Genomic DNA, 25,426 nt, shown 5'->3' on the forward strand with positions numbered 1-25,426 from the left:
TATATATATATAAAATGTGTGTAAATTTCATATTGATAAAACATTAGTATTTATGCATCAGGTTTTATGGAACATTTTCTTTCTGTAAAACATGAACCAAGAGTTGGCCATGACCTGAAGTGAAGTAAGCGGTTGCTAAGGACATCAAGCCATAATATACTATGCATTTTCTTACATCCTTTATCTATCCATGTACTTTAACCATGAAGTGCTGGTTTGTTTTTCACTGTAACTAAGGACTTTCATGAATTAATAGTGTCATAAAATGTTAAATTCTTACTTATAGTTTCATTTTAATATGTATTATATTCCAAAAAAAAAATATATATATATTATATCTTAGTTCTACATGATGCCAGGATAGGCTCTTCCATCTGATAAATTTTGCAGATTATAACCCCTTATTTGACAAAAATCACTCAAAGTTACATCTTTTGTTTAGTTATTAGTTACTGGCGTCATGCAATCACATTTCTTTAAAGTGCATGCTATGAGAAATTGCTTTAAAACCATTTTTTTTTGGGCTCTTCTGTCATTAAACAATTAATTTTTCTTTGTTCTGAGTAACAGTTCATGCACACTGTAACTGTTTGCAAACAAATATACCCAGATCGATTTCCCCTGCCTTGCCTAAAAACTTGACCACCTCTTTCAAACTCTACTGAGAGACTGACATTATGAGAGTAAAAAAAAAGCATTTTCACAATTTAGTAGCAGCTTTTAATTTGCAAACACTTCACCTCAAGTGCCCTTAATTCATTCATTTATTCACTTAATTATGCAAACCAATGTCAAATGATCAATATAGGGAATTAGTTGTTGGGCCACAATAAAAATGGTGGTACGGGTGGGCGAGGATTTCTTTTCTTTTCTTTTCCTTTCTTTTCTTTTATTTATTTAATTTTCTTGCAAGTGGGTTTCCAAATCAAATCCTGCTTTTGGCCCCGACTCAACCTCGGCGTGGGCCTGTCTGCACTAATTTGCTTTTAAACGCGGCATGTTTACTCTGACCTGCTTTATTCTGAGGTTCACACAAGAAGCACATGCACTTTAAATGTATTTCTACCAAAATTATCTAGAAGCGTAGTTTCGATCTGTTGACCCTGTGCCTGATGTAAGCTCAACAAAATAAATCACAGATAGAAATTAAAAACATTACATTGTAGTTGAAACACATTCAACTAAGTTAAAAAAAATATGACAAAGTGCAGACAGGACTTATTCTCAAAAAGCATTTTTTTTCCACACTGTTGAGTTTATATTACAATGCTTGTTTTTTTTTTTTTTTTTTTTTTTTTTGCTTTAAAAACAAATATTACAGACTTTTTTAGTTTAGTTTACACCACGACACAATTTATTGAAATGTTTTTGTTTGGTTGAGATCTACTGGTTTAAAATACGAGTTTGTGAGGAGATGCTATGTGTAGCTTTTCACATAATATTCCTAAATACCAGGATATGGAAAAGAGTACATTTCACCTTGAAGGTATTTATTTTCTTTTGATATATAAAATACATGTAGATTATGTTTGTGGTAAGGCTGATAAAAAGGCAACAATCATCGATAAAATCTGTCAGGAAAAATGAAAAGTGAAACAGAAAGCAAAGCAGCTAATGAAGGAACTGACCGCAAGGCCGAACATCAGCAAAGAGCAAAACAAAATCACTCAGGGAGTCAGAAACCACAGTGAAATAATAATAATAATAATCTGAATTACTCATGGTGTTGTTATAAACATTGTATTTGGAAATATTTGGACGGCTTTAATCTGTTTTGGTTTAACTCTGAATGTCGAAGTTGAGTTTATCACAACAACTATTTCTGTCTAAATACGAATGTTTGCGTCTTTGTCGTATTGAAACAAAGAACGGGGAGGTATTGATCTGACCAATCTGTGCTGATGCAGTTGAAACATGGACAGGAGTTTACTTATAAATGTAGCTTCAACAGTACCTTTTACTGACTGCATTAATCTATCGTCGTGTTATTATGGTGTCTTGTCATTTGGTGGGATAATTGTCTCGTAAATAGGTGAGAACTGAGGGAAACGTCGGAAAGAATCGCCTGACTAAACACGTTTTCTAACAGAAACTAAAAACCACTCATGACTACCAGCATATTTTTGACCCCTCAAGTAATAAAATAATAATAACTAAAAACCCCTCGACTAGAATAATTGTTAAAACAAAGACCAAGAGCTCCAGCTACCAACCGACTGTGTGTGTCTGTGTGTCTTCGTGCAGCAGACAGAGTGTGTTTCAGTTGATCTCGGTTCAACTTAACGAGCTGCGGTGTAAAAGTGCCGCCGCTCCGTGTGTGTGTGAGTGCGTGTGTCGTGTGGTGCGCACCGCAGCAGCTGACAGGAGTGTGTTTTCCCGAGGAGCAACAGGTGGATGGGAGGCAGTGTGGCGAATGAGTGGAAGGAGACGAGGGAGGAGGGAAAAAAAAAAAAAAAACACCTGTCACATCCCCCCCTGAAACGTTCCCCCCCCCTCACGCCCCGTCCAGCCAAAAGCCAGAGGAGTTGTCTATTTATTTATTTCCCTCCATGGCCTCTTATCCTTTGTCTCAATAACCATCGAGTTCGCTGCAGTCTCAGACAGACGAGTGCTTCTGTTATGCTGGAATCTAAAGGTTTTCGTTGTTTTAGCATTTTGCGTGCGGGTGGACGTGTTTGTGTGGGTATAAAAAAAAGAGAGAAAGAGAAAGGAGTGTAATGGTGTGTGAGCGAGGAGAAAACGGTTCAGCGTGTTCGCATCGCCTTGAGCGGGTCCACTCCACAGCAGACGAGTTTGTTCTCTTTTTTTTTTTGTCTCCTTTCTGGTTTGTTGTGCTCATCCCACATAGTGATCATTCCTCCCCCTCTTGCACAAGAAAAATGAATAATGCCTCAGATATGAGCCTTGCGGAGAGAAAAGCCTTTCTGCACCTCCCTCCCTGCTGCATGTCTGTCTGCCCGGCTTACAGACCCTCTGTTCTTTTTTCTTTTACAACTTTTCCCAAACACATTAGGAGCTAACAGAGGTTTAAAGTCCTAAATACCCGGTTTCTAATTCACCACATCTGTTACTGGCTGCACAGGATAATTATTCCACACGCCACACACTAAAGCTTATGACAAAGTGTTTATTTGTGTTACAGTGTCTTGTCTTCCTGCTCCTCGACTTTTATGACCAAACAAAAGTATTTTGTGGATTTTTATCCATAGATATTAGTTGATATCTAGATTTTAGATCTGAAAGGCTGAAAGTTTGTGAGTTCCGGGAAGACAGCTGCTAGAAACTAGATTAATCAGCTAAAGACTTCAGACTCAATGCTCAATCAATAAAACAAACACGTTAGCTGATTGTGTGAATGATCTCTATCTGTCCCACATTCCTTTAAGAACACAGAGAGTTGGGCAAAAGTCATAAAGCTCTTCTGCACAATGTCTTTTAAGGTTATCTTCTTTAAAAGTTTTTTGGGTTTTCTGGATATTTCTCTAAGGTTTTACATTTTAACACCTTCATAATTGTATTTATGTCCAGTTCTTGTATGTCGACATTTTGCTGAATGTGTGCTTAAAAACAGCAGGACACAAAATCTTAATCTTAAACTGGATAAAATCCTATCATGAAAAAAAAAAGACCTTTCTGACAATACGGCCAGACAGAAATGCACAGAGGAGCGGCAAAAGCAAATGAGGTGGATTAGCAGGGCTTGCCGACAGCTGATGGTGTCATTCACGACATGTTACTGTGGAATGTCTTCAGTCAGAAGCCTCCTCTGATTAATCACAACACTGACTGCTACTGGTGATCCTCCCTGCCCACAGCATCACTATCCATGATGACTCTTTGGAGACATGCTGGTGATTTAAACGTTTCATTTTTCCTTTTTAATAAATAAAGTATGTGTGAATTGAATTGAATTGAATTGAATTGAATTGAGTGAAAAAAGGTAGAATCGGAAAATATCGACAGGAAAAATCTAGATCTCTACTTTTCTGCTGTTTATTTATAAAGCACTTGTCATTAATTCAGACATATTTATTTGATTGTTGTACTTCTTTCGGGACGGTTTTTGTCCGTTTTCAGGTTAGCAAACCTGATAAGTGGTACGGCTTTAGCGTGTGTTTGATTTTTAAAAAAATGCTTAAACTTGACAAGAAATGTGTCTAGTTAATTATGGGTTACTGGAAAAGATGATCAGAAATACCTAAACACCAACTGTGATCCTAGAAAGGCAAACATAAAAAGAAATACAATTAAAATAAATATAATTTTATTTGCACTTCAACCTAATTCAAGCATCCAATATTTTTGGATCTTTTATCCATGACTTGTCACTTTATTCGATTAAGTTGTTGCCGTATAGAGACCGGCTGTGGGTGAACAAAAAGACACCCGACCTCAGTCTCTATATGTTCACTTACTGATCGTTGCCATGGTGCTTCTAACCATTTCACTCTTACTGGTGAATAAAAAACTTGTAATAAATAAACAAACCATGCTTAGAGTGGCAGGGTGCAAGTACAGCCTGGTGACCTGCCAGGCTTATAATACACTGGGGGAAACCCTGGTATGCGTTATGTGCCGAGGAAGTACCTCTCTCAAAAAAGAGTCTCATGTGGACAACTGAGAGAAACTGTAAAAGAAGCCAGAGTCTAAAGAAACACATTTAAAAACACTGTAGAGTTACTGTGGCACCTGGGAAAGTGTGGCGTTTGACTCAAGACGTTTCTGTGGTTGTTATAAGTCTTCACCATCTAAAACATAAAACCCTGTGCTCTGTGGTTAAGCCTTTAAGTTCTCGTTGATGCAGCCCAGCAGGACTCGCACCAAGCAAAACAAACACGCTGGTTGCCACCAGCTCTCACAGTGACTTTATTGCCATCCCGCACTGTGGCTTTATATCCCAAATATTTCCTGCCCCCCTGCATTCCCCATGTGATTAGTGCAGCAGATTTTGGCCACTTGAGCAGACACACACACACACACACACACACACACACTCGCAGGTCTTATGTAGAACAGGAAGTGGCGCAGGCAGGAGCAGCAAAGTCACTGCAAGTAGACAAAGCCAATATTTAGGTCTGATTTTAGTTTTGACTTAAAAGTTTTCACCGGATTAAAAAGACTTTGACAAGCGTCACATGTTCAGAGGTGAGCAGAGTAGACAAAATTTTACTCAAGTAAGAGTGAAAAAGTATTTGGTAAAAAAACAAAAAAACAAAAAGGCTACTTATGTCCTGAGTAATCGATCATAAAATCTGATTTAATACTTTAAAAGTATGCCATAAAATAGACAAAATATAAAATATGGAAGAATTTGCATGTAAAAAAAAAAGCTATTAAAATGAGTACAAAGTAGCACATTTAGGTAGAAGAAACAGTTTTTAAAAAATAATTAAAAAAATTAACTTTACATAAATTTAATACCTACAGCATGTAACGTATTAGTTAGGCTCATCTATTTCCAGTAAATTGTATTTACTGTGTCTTACTTATCTCCAACACGCCCAGCAGACAGAAAATAACGTGAGAAAACAAATCTGGTGCAATAACAAGAAATCTCACTTCCACATAAACTGTAGGTGTGTGTCTGTGTTTCATATAATCTGTTTGTTCTTTCTTTACTGAAGTTACTTATGTTGAATAGAGAATCCAGAAATTTCACTCCAGTAAGAATAGCAATAGATCATAATAATATAACTCAAGTTAAAGTAAAAAATTACAGGACAGTAAAACTACTAAAAGTAATTAGTAAATGTATCTAGTTCAGGGCTGAAACGATAAGTTAAATTACTCGATTGTTGTAATAATTGTCAGCTAATTTAGTAGCTAACAATTCAGTTTCCTGAAAGAACAACATACTGAAAACTGTACATTTGAGATAAATATGTAAATTTGTAATATGTAAATATGTTTTACCCCAAATTTATCAAGTGACAGTTTCAGCTTTACCCAGCCCTACTTCACTAAAGGAATACTATGTTGTTGTATTTTCAGCAATAAAATGCTTATTTTCTTATTTCAACGTGGAATTTAATTATTTGTTTATATGCATCTTATAATGTATTTCTAACATTGCATGAAAAGGCTGAGTGATTAGTTGGAAAAAAAATCACTTATCCTTACTAAAATAACTGGTAGTTGCAGTAGTAATCAAGTTTCTACTCTAAGTTTTGAACTGACGAGTGAAGCCTTCAGACCTGCCCGCCTGTCTGGATGCAGCCCAGGTCAAAGGTGAACAGAGGTCCAGCTTCCTGCAGACTCATAAGAACGTCTCCCTTCAGTTGCTGTGTGTTAGTTTTAGCTGGACAGACATCGTGACCCCTGCAGAATGCATGGTGTCGACGTGTCAAAGACGGAGTCTGCGCCTTAACGTCTGTGTTTAGTGGGGTTTTTGTCTATAACATGAAGGTGTTAGTGTGCCTGATTTGGTCGGTGTGTGTGCCGTTGTGTAAGGGGCGAAGGGGATTGGTCTGCTGGTTTCTTGGCCCCCTGACCGCAGCTCCAGCTGGGGGATTATCCCACTGAGCAGATCAAGTGAGAGGGGGCGGTGGAGGAGGACCAGCAAGCCGGCCGGAGGAGCGAGGGAAGAAGTGGGAGTTGTTGGTGGGGGGGGGCGGCTGTTTTAAAACATGGCTTAGTTTAATTAACCTCCCGGATACACTGAGCGAGGCACAGAGCTGCACTCTAAAGGTTTATGGCGGCTACAAATCTCACGCTGACCTGCAGTCGCCCCGGGTCGCAGTCGCAGGTGCTTTAAAATCAGTTTAGTAAACAATGGAAATGTCGCATTAGGTAATGTTTGCTTCTTTTTCTTTTTTTTGAAACTTTGTGTTTGTTAAAGCTGACTGTTTGAGTGGCTCATGATCTTATTTCGGGCTTTGTGAAAAACACAAAATAAATCGTTGCATAACTCTGAGTTGCTTCTGTGCAACGTTCAGAAAAGTTGGTTTAGACGAGGACAGAGGAAAACGTTTTGTTACATTTCTCCAGTGTCTCCTTTTTTTATTATTGTTCTCAGGCCACTGACAGAACTTTTGCACATTGTGTCACATTAACACAAGCTTTTATGTGTTCATTGCAACTTTATGTATTAGAGCATTACAATAAAGGAATGAATAAGGAAAATTAAGCATCGTTTTCCATGTTTTGCAAATTTAGAAAAAAAAGAAAAGTGTGTTTTGCATTTGGTTTTAGGCCTCCTGATTCAATATTTTATGGAACCACAGAGCTGAAAGTATTTCAGAGCATCTCTGTATCTGCTTTGCACATTTAGAGTTACATTTTTGATAATTTTGCTCAAACTCAGTATAAAAAAATAATAATTTAGGTGTCATCTATCCAGAGTACCTTCTTACACAAGTTTACTGTGTCCTCTATGTTGCTGGTGGGATTATTTTTATCCCACAAAGGACAGGCTTTAGTCCCTTTTTCTCACCACTTCACAGTTACGGACTTCCTCATGCTGGTATGTCACAAAAATCCAGACAAAGCAGATTAAAATCTGTGATTGCATACGTGAATGAAAGCATGAATATTTTCATAAAGAATTGTATATCGATTATTAGATAATAGTTCAATGTTTCTAGCGATACACATTTCCTAGACAGGCTGTGTAGCTAATCAGTTAATCCTGTTTACTAGTGGTTTATGAACAGCTTTTACACTTTCTTGTGAGCCTCGTTCGTTTTTCTCTCACAACTATTTAGTGTTCACTTTGTTTTTAACTTCATGCAAACTCAATTTCTCTGTCTGCTTGAAAAGATTTAATGCACCAGCAGCAGAAATTTTAATCTATGGCAACATGGATGGCATGAGCTAAGCCACACCACTAATCCACCTCATTTGCTTTTGCCACTCCTCTTTAAATGTCTGCCTGGGTTCATGAGTAGAAAGTCAGGCAGAGAGGCTGTGGAGGTCAAAATGTCATTTAGGTCAAACTGTCTGTTTTTCACAGCCTCCAATACAATCAGACAGATCTGGTTTCTCAGCAGTTCCACAAAAAAACTCGACTCAAAGTCGACGTCTAGGTGATCGTCTACGAACCTTTGTCCATCTGCTTGTGTTTGATCTTCATGTCTACATGCATCTTTGCGCACAAGCTTGGAAATGTGGACAGATAACTCCTCAGCCGATGTCTCTCAGCAGCAGGAAGTGGCTGCGGGAGATCAGTTGTCTAGAGGGAAGCGTGACGGACGAGGGTCGGAAAGTGGGGGCAGACTAGGTGGATTCTGTCTCTCTGCCTGTAACACTGACTTGCTGACCAAGTCTCTGCGGTGACGTAATGCTTGCTACTTTTGCCTTTGTTGGCTTAAACGGACACGGTGTTGTCATAGTTTCACTGCGGCAGGAAAACAACCCATGACAAAGACAAACTCTGTTTGCATTGACTCATGAGTCTGACTGTCTTTTCTTCGCTGTGTCCGACCATTGTTCCCATTTGTCTCCTGTGTGCTTGTCGATAGGAAGAGGTGGAGCCGACGTCTGTCTCATTCTCTTCACCCAGAGGTTTAGGAACCGTGTGCACATCTTAAACAAACTCGTGTAGGGAAAACAGGATGGGAATCTGTTGCAAGTCCCCCTTTGTTAGCCTCCTGAGCATTTTTTTTTGAGAATATCAGAGACCCTTATGGAATACCAGTCTAAAAAGTTATTAAATAAATAATAAAAACACAGGGAACAGTTCAAAAAAGTTCTTGGAGAAAGTGAAACAGTGGAGCATGGCGACTCGTTCAGCTCCCCCCACCTGTTCCATCCCTCTTGTCTTACTTAATGCAGTTTTATTTTTACCACATTGAGATTCAATTCAGTTTAAAATACTTTATTGATCTCAAAGGGAAATCAAGTCTCAGTCTCTGGTGAATGAGTACTGGCCATTTTGCCCCTTTGCCATTTTGTATCTTTGCAGTTTTAGTCTCGTCTTCTGTGGCTCATTAAGTGTTTTGAAAACCAGCCCCCTGCTCTGTGCTTTACTTCATACAGGTCTGAACCCCCTGTCACTGATTGATAATCAATTGTTTCCTCAAGCCATGGACTTTATTGAGGTTTTAAATTTTACCCAATTGCCTCGGCCTTTGCTACCACTTTAACCCTAAAGTTAAATTATTTCTCCTTTTTATTGTCACCACATCCAGGCTCGTCATTGTCGCCATCTTCACCCCACCTCTGGATGTCCTACAGGCCGGCGTGCTTCTCATTAAAGCCTCTCCCTCCCTCCACCGCCGGCAGCCATCCCAACCCCAGCTCCACACCCACTCCTTGCTCTGTGGTCCTCTTCCTGACACCCCACCACGTCTGCGGAGTGGGTGCCGGCTCCCTCCCCGAGGGGTGGGAGCGAGGAGCTGGGTGATGGACTTGACAAACCCCTGGAGAACGACGCCGAGGGCGTGTGGAGCCCCGACATCGAGCAGAGCTTCCAGGAAGCCCTGGCAATTTATCCACCATGTGGCCGCAGGAAGATAATCCTCTCTGATGAGGGCAAGATGTACGGTACGCCCATCTCTATTGTGATCATCCCTTGTTTCTTTCACTCTTTTTAAAGGAACATGATACAAATGCACATTAAGGGATAATTATGCATCTCCAGCAAATCAGGAAGTACTTGATTTAAATCTCCTTCAATAGTTTAGGATGTAAGAATCTATCAAACAAAGTACACTTACCTGTTTGTGTAGCCATTGAAATAACGAAAGTACATTTTTTCCACTGGACATTTCAGTAATCATGTCATTCTCATACATCCTCCTTTAACCACACATCAGTTTGCTACAAGTGCCTCTCAGTAACTTTGATGACAACCGTCACAGTTTGTGTGGACGAAAACAAAAATCCTTTACCAAACACTTCTGGATATGGTCAAACTGCCCTCACTGATTGCTTCGTATTCAGTTTTTTTTTACATACAATAATGTCTCCGTATGTTTATGAGTCACATCCCTCATGTTTCCTTTGCAGCTGTTGAGCTGAAGTTCCTACAATCCTCAGTTTGATGGTTTGATATGTCACTCCTTCCTAGAGGTTTAGCATTGCAACTTTCGCAAGACTGGAACAAGATTTTAGCCGCTTTTTGGGGGAAAACCTGAGTCCAAATTTTCATTCTTTTCTTAGTTGACACTTGACAAATTTATTAAAATTGGAAGTGGGGAGTGTAGCAATATTTTTGGGAAAACCAAGCATCCCAACTTTTTTGTTTTGTTTTATTTTCACAAATAGATAAGAGGTTCCACAATTTGTGTTTCACTGAATCTGTAACCACTGTCGAATAATCCAGTCCAGTCTTGAGTGATTCAAATGTATTGATTTTTAATCCTTGACCCTTGTGTTTACAAATGGGGTCCAACCGACACCACACCCATATCACTTGTATCGTTTGCCTCAGTCCTCGTACGCACAAGGGTTAAAGATTTAAGAGTTACTACTCAGTATAGATTTGTCCAGTTTAGATTTGATTAACCAAAGCATGTACAGTTTTGAACTAGAGATGATTAAGTGTAGTGCACACTCATGAAAAATTGTGAAATTTCTTCTTAGCTTAGCAGTGACTAGAAGCTACAGAGCAGATGCTAAAGTTAGCGCTGTTAGCTGCTATTAGTCGTCAGTGATGCTCCTCTCAGTGCTTAAGATCAATTGTATCATGTCCACCCCTCTGTCACTGCTACTTTTTTGTACAGAATAGCCAAAATGGTGCCAGATAAAGGATTTACAAGCAGAGGAGACTTCTTCAATGCTTTTATAACATTGTAACATTTGCGATAGAGTATTGTTTGCTAGCCAAATGAAGGTCTGTTTTAGTTGACTGTCAACAAAACAAAGCAACTTGAGAACTACTTTCTTTCTTGCTTAAGAAGAAAGAAAGTACCTCTCTTTCAAATAGATGTGTCTATTTTGAAAAGTCTTCAAAACAAATACAACAGACAATGAAGCCTAAAGGACTTACTTCCACCTGCAGGGTTCATAATTATAGCTTTTACTTACTTCACAAGGCAAGGTCACATCCCAACAAGTCTTTGATAAAACTTTGCAAAAGAGTGTCCGCTTACATGTTTATTAACATAGTAAGATTTAGCACCACTTAGAGTTCAATCTTCTATCAGAAATATTTCTTGTTAGCTGCAGAACTTTGCTGAAAGATGTTTGGTGACAGATGGTTTGGCCGGAGAGAGGCCTTCTGCCCGACCATTTGATAATGGATCTGCTTGGTGGAAAACTGGGTGGACGCAGGCGGTGGCGCTTTCAGACGGCGTCTGTCATCGCCTAGTTTTGTCACTGTGCCAGACAGCTCCTTTAACTCTTAGCTTAGCCTAGCCTAGCGTAGCTGTCGATTGAGGTCACGGCCGTTCCCTGATCAACACTTAAACCCTTATAAAGCCTTTAATAATAGTTGGTGGGGGAGGCAAAAGGAGGGAGGCGCAGGTGTCTTACTCTTGGTCACGGGGATTCGGTGGGGCGGTGCTCGTTGGGCGACGTTGTTCGGGTTTTGACAAGGAAGGTATTGAGGTACCCCTTCCTCTCTGTGGGGGTCAGAGGCAGGTGATGTGCACCCGGGAGCATGATGGCTTGTCAGGAATGGCATGTGTGCATGGAAGCCCGGGGGTTCAAGGCAACTTGGCTGTAACCCTAAACCAGAATAGACGTTTACCCTTTGAGCGCCTGGAGGGGAGGATGAGGAGTGAACGAATAAACACCAAGGTGGCCAGTGATGTTTTGCAGAGCCTCAGAGCATGCTAGAGCTCTCTCACACCTGTCCCCATGTTGCAGAAGGGGAGAATTGAAATTTGTGTGTTCTGTTGCACTCCTTTGTTCAGGGTGTCCTTGATTCACTGCCACCCGTGTGTCTTTGTCTCAGGCAGTTCTCTTTGTCCTTCACGAGAAACGTCTTCTGTCTGTCAGTGCGTCTGCTGGTTGGTCCGCCTCTCAGTTCGCCTCCAGCTGCTCCCTGAGTTCAACCCGACAGCCTTGTGACAAATCCAGATTTATGACTTGAGAAAAAGACTAGACCGAGGCCGTGCTTGGCCTGCTTTACCCCCGTTGCCCTCAAACAACCACGCAGGGCCTTCCTTTTCAGTCCACTCAGCCCCGGGAGCTCTCACTCTTATCACCATCCCATCCCTGCGGTCACTTTTGGTCAACAGCTCAAGTCATTCAGGCAACCACAATCGAGGCAAAGCCTCTTTGGAGGTCTTTATTGTTGTTAATGTTGTTAAAGTGCTGATGGGTGGTATTAAATCAGGTGCCCAAATCAAATATCTGCTAAGAATATCTTGAAAGGCATTCCTGAAATTGCTAAGAGATGACATGGTGGTTTTAGAAATGTCATTGAGTCTTCTTGCACAGTCTAAATGTGGATTCATAGACAAAACAAACCAAGAGACGTGTCTGTCGACTGAGAGTGGCATACTCTGAATTTAAGGCTAAATTCCATCAAGAGACACAAACGCCATTCCTTCCTAAGCTACATGATGCCGAGTCCCAAACCAACCAAAACCAAAGAATGTGTTTAGCTCACATTGTGCGTTGAAAGAAATTTTGAATGCTTTAGTCCACATTCTGCACGAACGCTCCACATTTTTACGCAGAACCCTCTGGGTTTCGCTCACCCGGACGACCATTGCTCAACAGACCTTTTAGCTTGCTTATTAGGGAGGGTGTCATGGATATTGTGGCGCTTATGTGGACCAGTAGTAATTCGACATGCATCTGCCAAGAAAAACATTTCCTGCCTTGTGTTGCTCCGGGCCAGAGAGACGTGTTGTGGTGAAAGGGTTTCATGCTGCAAGCGGTGGAGGAAAAGTCCCAAACTTGTGCCCGTGTGTTGACAGCTCCATGCAGAAGAATGCAGCCCTGGAAATATAATTATCTTCTCTGTTCATTTGCTGTCATATATCTGCCAGTTTGATTTGTGAGTCACTTTTGCAATTGTAATTATTTTATTTTATGCCTATTTAATATGTTTTTTGATTTAGCTGCATTTGCTCTTGCCTCACAGCATTTTTTTTGTGCAGCTGCCTGGTTTTGTCTCTCTGGATTTCCAAACGTCTGTATGACAAATGTTTTTCTCACATTTTAATGTATCTGACTTTCTGGAGGGGCAGGGAGAGACAGAACGGCAGTGTTAGAAGAGTAAATAGAGCTCCATTTTGTAAGAGAAACATAAAATGTTTTTATTGACAACATAATGAATTATTCTCTCGTTGAGGTTTGGTTGGGAAACATTTCATCCTGTTGACGATTTTAGTCGCGAAAGACTAATATGCTTCAGGCGCAAGCCGTCCTTATTGAGAATATGATGAGAAGGTCAGCGGAAAGCAGCAACGAGTCTTCACTCAGGTTCAAAGTTTGGCAGTAAATTGAGAGATTCACCAGCCACTTTGACCCGTGAAGCCTCGAGGCACGCTTGGAAAATGACACTTCTAGAAAACACTGAACTGTAAAGGTGTGTGAGTTTGAGCCGTTGAAATGGCCACAGATTCTGAATTGAATGAAGGTCTGTACTTTGACTGGGCCACAGGCATGCTTTGATGTAAACCATTTGGCTGAGTCTTTAGCACTCTCGTTCTGACGGAGGACGGATCTCCAGCCTCAAAGGGTTTTATCTCCCTCCATCAATGATCCCATCAAATCTGTCCAGCTTCCTTGTTCCTGCTGAAGAAAATTATTCCCTCAACATAATTCTGCCGCCACCGTGTACTAGAGTGGATATGGTCTGTTCCTGGTGATGTGCAGTGTTTGCTTTGTATCGTGCATTACGTTTTCTCATTCAGTCAAAAAGGTTCATTTTTGTTCTCATCCAGCCAGGCCTCTTCTTTCACAACTTCGTTCACTGAAAAGGTTAAATGGCACTTTTATTTGTCTCTTTCCTTCCCACTGCAGATTAAGAAGTCCAATAAATTTCTAGTCAATAGGTAATCCCACCTGAGCCACGGCTCTCCGTTGCTCATCCAGAGTCTCCACAGGTCACTTGGCTGCTTCTCCGTCTAAAGCTCTCCTTGCCAAGACTTGACAATTTAGTTGGACAGGATTGTATCAGTATATTCATTATTGTGCCATTTACTGCTTACTAATTACTAGTACATTACTTTTAAAGCCATTTGGTTAAATTGATTTTTATTGTTGGAATAATAGTTTAGATGGATACTTTTCACTTTTCACATTTTTATTTGGTAAGAAAGTTTAAGGCAATATGTAAGTTTCTTTCCACTTTACAGTTATGTGCCGGTTTGTGTTGGTTTATTGTGTAAGATTCCAACAAAACGAAAGTTTGTTGTTGATAAGTATTAAAAGAAAGAAACTGAACGGTGTTTTTGCAGTGCGCTTTAGGTGAGTCACTGCATCCAATGCGACATACTTTGCCAAATGTAAGTTAAACATTTTATTTTGCGGTGGCACCGAGATCAATGTCGGTATTATTTTTATTATTATTATTATTATTTTCTGACAATGCCAGAAAATAATACTGCTGTTATGGCTGATAACCAATATCTGCCAATATTATGTCAACACCATGAAAAACAACATGTAAAAATGGCCGCACTACGGACATTACTTCTCTGATTCAGTTCAATACGCCCTTGGTTTCTGTCATCTTCTCAGAAGATGACAGCCGTATTATTACGGCTGGGATTAGTGCATCAGATCATATTTAGATATTGAGAATGCTTAATTTTTCCCCCTAGAAAAAAAATCTAACCTTGAAAAACTTCTCTATCTCCCCTTCCATATGAACAGTTTTTTCTCAATTAAACGTCTCTATAAGATTAGAGTTAGGGCAAAAATGCTTTGGATCAACTTTGTTACAAGTTGGAGAAAATGAATCTGCTCAGATTGTTCTGGACCAATATAAAATTGACATGTTGTTGGAATTGGAGTTTGATATAAGCCTTTACGCATCTCTTAATAGACGCTCGACTCTATTGGAGAGCAAATGACAACCGACCTAGAGATTCCTCATGCCTGCATTTGATCTGTGTTTTCTTAAGAGGAAGCAGTGGGACACAAGGACAGAAAATGTGTTTTTCAGATACAGTTATAGCTACTATTCCCCTTTATTGCAATAGTAATTTATTTTAATTGTAAAGCACATTGCTTTTCTGTTGCACAGACATGAAGTTGTACAAAAGAAGCCCTCACAAAAAAAACACAGAACAATGTTGTAGCAGCAAATTCAGGAGCCAAGGTGAGCCAGTGAGTAAACAGGAATGTCAGGAATGCGTTGAAGAAACTCTTAAGACAGAGGGAGAGAAATCAGACCAGGTCAGCGATGGTCGGACCCGGACCGGGGGAGAGCCGATTTATGAGCAGCCGGGCCCAGAGGCAGCACTTTGGAAAATACTCAGTAGAACCTCTTGCACCTCTGTTTGGCCTCCATCCACAACGTTGAGGACAGGGAGACAAATTTAACAAATTTCTCTCATGGTTTATTTCTTCTTTGGATGAAATTCTCCTCCAAATACTCGTATTTTTCCTTTAAGGATTAGTTTATGTGAGTAGGTTGGGCTGTCCGATATCTGGAATATCAAACGTTGTGGTTGGATAAACCAAAGAGACCAGACACTGATCAACAGTATTGATCATGTCCTCCATTAAATTACTAAAACTTATTGAGATTTTAATTTATTTTGTAACGATCATAAAATTGTGTGTGTTTTTTTTAAGGTTTTATGTGATCGGCCAAAGCAAAATGAAACATTTCTGTGGAGAGGATGGAAAATTATACATATTTTAATCAAAATAAAACAATAAAAAGTGTAACATGCATGAGTGCAAAGCCCATAGAATCACTTTTAACATGTTAAAGTTGTGGTTTAACATTTCTCTGTTCTCACTGAGTACATTTAATTTTTCAGAGCAAAACTACAGCATCAGATTTTATCTAAGCAGTTGTGGCATCGTTTACCTCCTTCACCACGAGGCAGTGGTTCACACCTGCTCTTTTTCATCAGATCCTGATGAAACTACTAGAAATGTCTCATTCTCCAGCTCTTCTCGGTTGACAGGACACGACAACTTTGAACTCGGGGAAACCTGGACTTTTCATAGCCCCCCACCCCAAGAAATCTTTACAGAATCAGATTCCCCCTCCAGAAATTTCCGTGACTCTGGGCGGCGCAATAAACAACATCAAGCTGTGGAGCGATTTGTAACGGTAGAACTTTCCTACAGCCTCGGTGGGAGCGACTTCTGTGTCTGCGCTCCCCGATTTGGATATCATGATCTCATCGTTGTGTGACTGAGTCGCCTCTCTGATCTCATGGGTGTGTTGGAGGGTATTTTTGAAGAGTCAAGCACTCACACTAGGAGTGGTAGGGCATCTGATACGAGTGCATCAGGCGAAGCGTCTTTGACTTCCCAAGTTGTTTAATGCTTGAAATGTGAACCTGACCACTTTGGAAAGGCATACTGTCACACTGATGAAAGCAGTTTGTCCCTTTGCTCAGTTGGTGGTGGAATATTTTTAAAAAATCATTCATGGTAAGAGGGAAAAAAGTTCCAGCTTTGGTTTCTTATACTAATTTGTAAAATGTTTTTGGCAGGTCAGTCAAGTGGAAAAGTAAGTTCACTTCAGGAATGTGGTTTTTAAATCCATGAAATAAGATAGGAGGTTTTTAAAATATTCCCCCCCCACACACACTTTTTTTTTTTTAACTTGGTTCATTCACCAACGGAGACCTGAAGCCCCCGTCGCTGCTGCTTTGAAAAGTCTTGTTGCACAGAGACACTGCGCAAGTGAAGATAATTTCCAGAGGGGAAAATCTCTCCTGAACGTTAATTTGAGGTTGTAGAATTTGAGCAGTTTTGACAAAATGTTCTCTTTTCTGCCTTTTAAGACTTTGATTGTCAGGAAATGTGGAACACTTCCTTAATCCCCAAGCAATTAAAGAAATATGTATTTAGGGGCTCAAACAATCATTTGAGAAAAGTTCACCTCCTGATAAACACTGAACGGTTACGTTACGCCCCTGAAAAGAAAATAAGATCAGAACAGGAAGAATACAGCGACTGGAGCAGAAATGTGTCAGAAACTATGTGTGGGGCTTAAGATTTCCCTTTAGTCCTCAAAAGCTTCATACAAAAGCAATTTCTTTGGAAATGTGACTGTATAATTCTTGTGGATCTTTCTTCAACCACCAGGGGGCTCTTTAGCAGGAAGTGATTCAGTAACAGATTGCACAATTTTTGTACCAGCTAACAGAGGCCAACCGTACTACAGCGATTCAACCGTTGATGCAGATTAGATTCCTTAAAAAAGTCAATATCATTCAGTTGTTTGCTCGTCTCCAATACCTAAAATACCAATGGCACAATCAAAATCAGTGGACAGGAGCGAATCAAGAGCACAGAGTTCAAATATTTTGACTCACTAGTTTCCTCAGACGTGGACTCAGCGCATAATGCTCATGCACGAGCCAAAGTGGTGTGGCTCGAATTGCAACAATTCACAGTAGGCCAAAATCTTCAAGACCGTTACGACTTTAACTCTGTTGAAAATCTCTGATGGGATCTGCAAAAGGCAGCTGAAACGGCACAGAAAACCAGGAACATCAACAAACTGGCAGCCTCAGAAGTTGGTGACTAGTTATGAATCAGCAGAAAAGTGCTCTACTAAGTACAAAACATGTTAGTCCTGAAGAGTTTGAATCATTTTGAGGTTGTAGTACTCATTAGAAGGGGCATTTTGTGCTAATTCAAGAGAAACCAATTGTAATATTCTTACACAGAGCTTTTGAAATAGTGCCTGTCGTCTAGTTAGTATCCTTCCCAATAAACCCAATTTGCAGATAACATTGGATCAATTTAGGCGCCACTGTAATTCACAAAGGCCTTCAAAAACAGAGAGCTGCACGTCAGACCAAGAAATAGTCTTACAAATTTTCAGCTATCCTTTGTACCTCGTCTGTCGCATTTTATTTTATTTTTTATACCTAAAAGATACGACTTCAAATCGTCCCAAGAATTCTTCAACGATTATAATAATGATAATATAATACCGTAATAATATAATGATGCTGCAACCGAGATTCTCTGCCAGTCTGACAAACGGTTACTATAATTCGACTTATGGTTAACTTAGGAACTACTTCCTTTTTATTTTCAGAAATACACAAAGTGTCAAGGTTAAAGCAGTGACCTTGGGATCTGGATCTTACGATAACAGCGTAGACAGATGCAGCGACTTGATAGTGCTTCGCTGGACAGGCCTCACTTTGACATGAAATATTGTGGCATTTTAATATCACAAGATCATGTGGCAGGTTCAGGTCCCCCTGTTTATGGTTACATATTATTCCAACAGACAGCGGCGTGCAATCTGTGGCTAATGCACATCACTGAATGTAGTTAGCTGTAAGTAGCATGTCGCCTCATTGTGCAGAAAGGTTTGGGCAGACCGAAGGCGATGCAAATAAGGTGCGCAAAGTCCCAACTTTCAGAAAGCAAAAAAAATAAAAATAAAATAAAAAAATAAAAAATCTTTCATGTTAAAAATAGAAAATGCAAGCAGAAAGCTTGACGATATATCTAAAACACAGGATTATGATTTCTACCTCTGAATAGAGTTCTCTGCTGCCTCTGCACTGCAGCACACAGAGACGGTTACCAGTTTTCTTCAATGCAAACACAAGACTGCTTTCTATGTGGAAATTTCCCCCTGAGAAAACTGGGAGTTGTTTGGGTTCACATGCGCACCAGGGAGAAATGTCGCTCTGCATTCTGTCCAAAATCTGATCACTTTTATTGGTTGACAAAATGCCTGATGGGGTCTAGAGCGGGTGTCTGGTTTCCTCTGATTACTGTGCAGGAAGTGGGATGTGTAAGGTCTGACCGAAGCGTTAGTATGTCGGAGAAAATGTGAAATCCTTCCCGACGTGCGTGACGGACGTGACTGCCCCACGTGTTAACTCGTGGCGATGCGGTGCCAAGTGGAAAAACAAACGTGTTTAGGAGGTGACGCAAACGCTTGTCAGACCTTTTCTTCATTCTGGAGTTATTTAACTCGATCAGGTGTGTTTAATTATTGTCGTTACGAATGACTCTCTTCATCAGATTTGGGGAAGATTTATGATTGCCTACAGTAAAAGGCGATATTCTATAAACAAGGAAACACAAACCAGTTGCTTCACCGCGCCGGGCCTCCCGTCCCTGGCCTGTGTCCTGTCTCTCCCGAGTCCCGTCTGAGGATCGCATGGCCTCAGCCTCCACCTGCTTCGCCAGTGTGACCTGTCTGTCAGCAGCGCACAGACACACACTCACTGCAGAGATATGAGCTGAGCTAAGGCTCCCGGGGCCACTCTGAGCCTGATGCAAGCCCTCACACACAAGACTGTATACTTAGTGATAAACTAACACGATACACTTACACTTAAAGCGTCCGGTGCTGACACACTAGACAGCCACGACGCTTTTCTGCGTGTGTGTTTGCAGAGTGATCCGTACATGCATGGGGCGTTGCATACTTGTTGATTTTATTTTCTACTTTTTTTGTGATTTGAGAAGTTGTTTTAATTCATTTTTGTCAGACTGGATACATTTTTATGCAGCATTTATACCTCCTAACTTTTTCTTTACCCTCCCATTTTATTTTGTAACCAATTTCATAAAATTGTACTGATACTTTTGTGACCAAAGTATCAGTTTATGGCGTTTTATGCTGTGGGTTTGTTTATCTGCAGTACTGATAGCTGCACATAACCTATGGTAATATTGATGGAGCTGAAAAAAGAGCAATAATGAAAGAAAAATTTATTTCGCACATAGGATGTTCACCTCTCACTAACCAGACTAACAGAATATTGTTTAAGAACATTATTATGTATTAGACATCAAAGTCCTTGTGTCAATTGAAGGAGAATTTGTGGCAAGTCTGGGAAAAAATGTCAAGCAAAGCTTCTACAAAGTATTAACTCAGGGAGGCTGAATGGAAATGCACACCACAATTTAGGAGTTTGATTTATTAAAAACATATTGAAAAGCCATGCGTCTTTTTCTGTTCACTCTATCACATAAAGTCTCAGTAAAGTACGCTGAAGTTTGTGGTTGAAATGTGTAAAAGTTCACTGGGTATGGATACTTTATGCAAGGCAGTGTACAACTTTACACGAGGAAACACTGTCTCATTATAGACACTCAGAAGTGTGATCAGGCATGCATTTGGTCTATTCTATTGTACTGTTTCTATAAATATGTGCACAGAAATAAGCTGCATGTGCAGCACATCGGATTTTGCTGGAGACTGTTATCCAGCTAATAATGACAGGATTTTCCACCATGTTCTTTTACATATTGTTTTCATTTTTCAATACCTCATTATTATTTATCCATTTTAACATTTCATTCAAGGTTTAAAATACAAATTTAACGGAAAGAGGAGACCGATTCTGTAGCTAAAATGTTGAGGGGAAAAACTTTTCTGTTGTTTCGGCAGGGCGGAACGAGTTGATAGCGAGGTACATCAAACTTCGCACGGGGAAGACACGGACCAGGAAGCAGGTGAGTTTCTCTCCGAGTGCCATTTGCTGCAGCCTGCTATTTTTGAACGGCTGCAGAAAATCCTGTTGAGTGATGCACCGACATCCCGTGGAACCCACCACCCGCCGCCGCTCCGCCACCACCACCCACCTCCTGGCCGGAGAGCCAGAGACGATGATTGATTTAGGGCCGGGGCCCAATGCACAGATGCTATAGGATCATGTGTCGGTGTTGTTTCTTCAGCACCTCGTGGATCTGGTGCTTGTTAGACGGGAAGAAGAAGCTGGGGAATACTGTGATTCTGATGGAGGAGGGAAGCGGGAAGGCGAGGAATTCGGAACGTTGTCTTACTTTCTGAATTATTGATATGGAAGGACTGATTTATGGGCCGGTGACTGATGCGTTACGAAGTCATCTGACCACGTTAGACTGGGAATGAATGGAGATGAGAAGCCAGGAAGGGTCAGAAAAGGATTCAAACTAGATAATAAACCTGATGAGGGCGTAGAGGGACACCTACTGGTTTATAACCTGTTAAAGGTCTGTCTGCATGTTTTAGTTCAGCTGTTAGATGTTAGTTAGTTGGAGCTTTATTTCACCAATAATTTCACCCATTATTTACAATAATAACATTTTTATTCTTCAGTTATATAGTAAAAAACAATATTTACCTTTGGAACACATAGCTCCTCTTTCCTGATTTTGATTCACTTTAATTTTAAGAACAAGTGTTTATTATTATTATCATTATTATTATTATTATTATTATTATTATTATTATTTCAGATTGAGGCTCTTTGTGTATTTTAGGGAATGAGCTGCATCACTCTGGAGAAAGTGTGAAATATCTACATTTTGAGTGAGTTCAGATCATAATTCTGTTACATTTTTAACATGTTTTGAACAAAAGCAAAAATTGAAACTAGAGTGACGTCGTTAATGGCTGTGTGGAGCATTTCTGATTAGCAAATTGCAAAATATTAGAAAAACAATTGAAATATTTTTAAAATGTCATTGTTAGATAAGGTGACATCACATTGTGTGTCTTTGAGAAGAAGCAGGAAACAGGAGTCTCTCAGTCATATTAAAACAAAGAGAAAATAATTAATTTATGGAATAAACTAAATTAGTCCAGTTAGTACAGCTTAGCTGCACTAAACGCTTCTCATGTATATTCTAGATTATAGATCGAAGTCTAGCTCTTTGTTGTAGAAGCCAGAAGGGTATTTTGCAGAACCTTATGTAGAAAAAACCAGGCGAATAAGGAAAATAGCTAAATTACATCTTCTTTGTAGACAACTTCTACACCAAAGAGTGTTGTGGTGGCGTTTTGTTGAAATCTATTCACTAATTGAAAAACAGTATGAGTCCGATTCTGGTCTCTGTGCATCTTTAATTTGAATTCCCTTTGTGTGAGGTTCTGCTTCACTTTGTGCCGTCTGTCGTTGTCTTTGTCTTCCAGGTATCCAGTCACATCCAGGTTCTTGCCCGACGGAAGGCCAGGGAGATCCAGGTGAAGCTCAAGGTACGCTACGTGAGTCAACTTTTATTTGCTTTTCATCTATTTTTTCCACTTTAATACCTCAAAATGATTAGAAAACACCTTTTCCCTCTCCAGGTTTTACCCTCGGTAATAAAAGTTTTCCTCTACGGTTTACCAAGGGCTCACACATCCCTGCCTCTTCAGTACTTTCTCAGTTTGCATTACTCATCCGCATACACTTACATGCTCACAGTCACAACAGGCAACGCGCCTCTCCTTCACCTTGGACGCCCGCCACCAGGGTTCAGCTGGCAGGGCTCTGCACCAGTCACAGGGTTGGCCCCAGCGGCCAGCCTTTTTAAATACGCCTTTAGTGTAACTGAGATCCCTGCCACATGTAACCCCCATATTTCAGCTATGCCCTTGTGTTCGCCAGTTCTGGGAACAAGAATGCACCGTGTGGCCTTGCCTATTTGGGCAGGGTGGCAGGCGCTCGCAGCCCGCTGCGGTTCGGAAACTGCTGAAGGAGGAGATTTGAAAACTCAAACGTTTTGTCTCCAGCTTGTCCGTCGTCCTTACTGTTTGTGAGGATATGAGTATTTTACGGTTTCGGTGCCAGAACCGACACATCATCCTGATGCCTGCTTTGACTTCCAGTACGACCTCTAACAGAACCTGGTTGTCATCGCTGGCTTGCTCCTGCCAAAGCAATAAACTTAACTCTTGACCCAAAGGCCCTCCACGGTAATATTACCTTCTGTCCAGCTCTTCGCCTGGCAGGAACTCACAGATGATGCAAGGTGGCCTCAGCCTCTCATTTCCCTTTTTAGGGCAGCGCTTGTGTTAGAAAGAGGACTGATGTTTACTCACAGTTAGGCTGATGAGAGCTGTTCTTTAGTCTGTTTGTCTTATGCTGAGCTGTTTGTCCATCTCTACAGGATCAGGCAGCCAAAGACAAAGCCCTCCAGAGCATGGCCACCATGTCCTCTGCTCAGATCATCTCACCCACAGCCTTCCAGAACAAGATGGCTCTCCAGGGTCTCTCGAGACCAGCTTATCCTACTGCTGGTGGAGTAAGTCTTAAATCACACAGAGAAGTTGGATTTATGTGTTTATTTTTGGACATTAAATAAATTCATTTTAGTTATCTGAAGTTTTCTGAATAAATGTTTTCTCCAGATGACGCTTCCGATCTTGAGAGACTTTCTGATTTATTTTTTTTTTTTTAATGCAGACATGCTTTTGTAGGGATGTGTGTGGACTATGTTTTAGATTTATTTTAATGCAAAGGTGTGCATCCTTTGGATATTTCTACATTTTGTCACAATACATGCTACAGTGGATTTATATTGTGGCTTATCAACAAACCAACTTAACACTTCCGGCAGCGATCCAGCCAAATTTGCAGTACCTTAATTCCGCCACACGTAGCGCTGTCTGAAAATTCCAGTGGTTTCTGAAAGGAGAGACCTTGTGCTTTCCAGGTAATATCGGGTTATTACGGTAATTTCACTCCCGTTGTAGCAAGGAGTGAAATTAATCTGACGAAACACTCTTTTAAATCGACGGCAAATTACGAAAATAACTCACCAGATGTTGAAAGTTCCAGTTGTTATGGATAAATGGGCAAATATATATTAACTCACAGGATATTCAAAGAACTGCATACAATTAAAATAAGCAAAAATATGCAGGCGAAGATTTGAAACTTAGGTCATAAAGGAGTAAAGAAGCTTAAAACTGTGAAGTGGGAGGGAGTACATGGTTCAACATCTGTTAAAATCTTAAAAGTGTGCATTCAGAGGCTTTTACTCTGAAAAAGCCAACACAATTAACTGCCTTCTGAAGTTGCTCAATTAGTAAAAAGTCCACCTGTGTATAATTTAAAGTCTAAAAGTCTATAACACAACGTTCCCTTTGTAAAGCATGGTGGTGGCATCATCATGCAGTGGGCATTCATTTATACACATACAAAATGACTTGACAGCATTGTAGAAAAGTCAAGTCAAGCTTATTTGCGCAACACATTTCAGCAACAATGGCAGCTCAAAGTCCTTTACACCTTAAAAACATCATATAGTAACCGATTGTGAAACAAGCAGTAAACATTGCATTTTCTCAAATGCTTCAATCAACATCGTCAAGCAAATATACATCAAATATGTCTGTATTTAACATGTTTGTCAAATACAGTAATGTAATTTCCATCACATTCAAAAGCAGATTAACCACAATGACTCCAGAATAATCACTTTTGAAGTTTCAATTATTTGTTTCTCTTTTATTTATTTTTTTCCCCCAGTTCTGGCACGGGACAATTCCAGCTCAGACAGGAGGCCATGAGGAGTAAGTATCCGTTTTTTGCCGTCCATCAGTGATTTGTCATTAACTCAATAGTCACCAGATAGATTTCAGTCAGAAAAAATAACTTCTGAGCAAATCAAAACGCATCAGTGCTTTTAGAAACAGAGGCCCTCAGCAGCCTGGTGCTCGGTGCACCAGGCTGCTCCTCGCGGTCACTCAGTCCAATTAGTGAGTACATGAGACGGGGTCGTGGGGCCGAGAAGCACCATAACATGCCTCTCCTTCTCTGTGTCTGTCTCTCCCTCCCAGCATTAAGCCCTTCTCCCAGCAGAGTTATGCCATGCAGGCGTCAGGCCCGACCCCGATAACAGGTGGGTGCTCCTTCTCTCCTCTGCTGCGTTGAAAGACACCCGTCATGTCACCGAGAAACGGGACGACTCGGCTCCGTTTGTGCAAAGCTCCGAAAAATGCCTCTGGTTTTTATGTCTTCACGAGTTCTGGCTGCGTCCCATTCAAGCAGCACATTTGCACACTCACTGTTTTGCAGGTTATGAGAGCACAGCAGGACTGTCCATGTCTCCCGGCGCCCCCCCTTGGCAAGGCAGAAGTATTGCCAGTTCCAGGCTGCGGATGCTGGAGTTTTCCGCCTTCCTGGAGCAACCTCAGGACTCGGAGACTGTGAGTTCAGCTGCCTTCATCAGTCTGCGGCTTTGTGGAGAGTATCTCAGGTGTTCTAAGGCAAAAAGTGGCTAAAATAAATTAAAAAAACTGAGCTGAGTAAGATTTTACCAAGATATTAATGTAATTTTAGAGCTCAGATCTGAATTAAAATTGCAGTTTTAATTAAGCAGGGTAGTTTTTAATATATGATGGTTTGCAAAAGCAAACTTTGTTTTGCCAGTGTGTCGTCTGTTTTTCTTTAGACCATTCTATAATTCTCGCTCTAGAGGTTTTTCTATTTAAAGTAAATTCTGAAATCCACATTGTTTCATTTTTTTTAATAAAAATTAGACACATAGGGCTCTCCACTCTTAATGTGACCCCTGGTAAAATTGTGTAAAGAGCCTAAAAAGGACAAGCTCCATCCTTGTGAAATGTTAAAAACATTAGAAGGGTTATGAATGCGTCCAGCATATGTATGGATAGTAAATAAAAAAATAGAGACGAGTTGTTCTTTTTCTGTGA

The 25,426-nt window shown here is 40.4% G+C and overlaps 1 protein-coding gene across 2 annotated transcripts in view; it reads left to right on the top strand.

The window, feature by feature from the left end:
* The first annotated feature begins 9,374 nt into the window (after positions 1 to 9,374).
* The window catches only part of tead4 (TEA domain transcription factor 4), a 36,113-nt gene continuing 20,061 nt past the window's right edge, over positions 9,375 to 25,426 (top strand). The window contains exons 1-7 of one of the 2 annotated variants that reach the window (XM_016668802.1): positions 9,375 to 9,478; positions 20,411 to 20,475; positions 21,917 to 21,988; positions 22,876 to 23,010; positions 24,240 to 24,283; positions 24,551 to 24,612; positions 24,789 to 24,919. In XM_016668802.1, the coding sequence (XP_016524288.1) occupies positions 9,466 to 9,478; positions 20,411 to 20,475; positions 21,917 to 21,988; positions 22,876 to 23,010; positions 24,240 to 24,283; positions 24,551 to 24,612; positions 24,789 to 24,919 (522 nt within the window). In that variant the 5' untranslated portion in view covers positions 9,375 to 9,465. The remainder of the gene's footprint in view (positions 9,479 to 20,410; positions 20,476 to 21,916; positions 21,989 to 22,875; positions 23,011 to 24,239; positions 24,284 to 24,550; positions 24,613 to 24,788; positions 24,920 to 25,426) is intronic. The other variant, XM_016668803.1, reaches the window with a different exon arrangement.

The sequence above is a fragment of the Poecilia formosa genome, unplaced genomic scaffold (genome assembly GCF_000485575.1).
Source record: "Poecilia formosa unplaced genomic scaffold, Poecilia_formosa-5.1.2 Scaffold17, whole genome shotgun sequence".
Lineage (NCBI taxonomy): Eukaryota > Metazoa > Chordata > Actinopteri > Cyprinodontiformes > Poeciliidae > Poecilia > Poecilia formosa.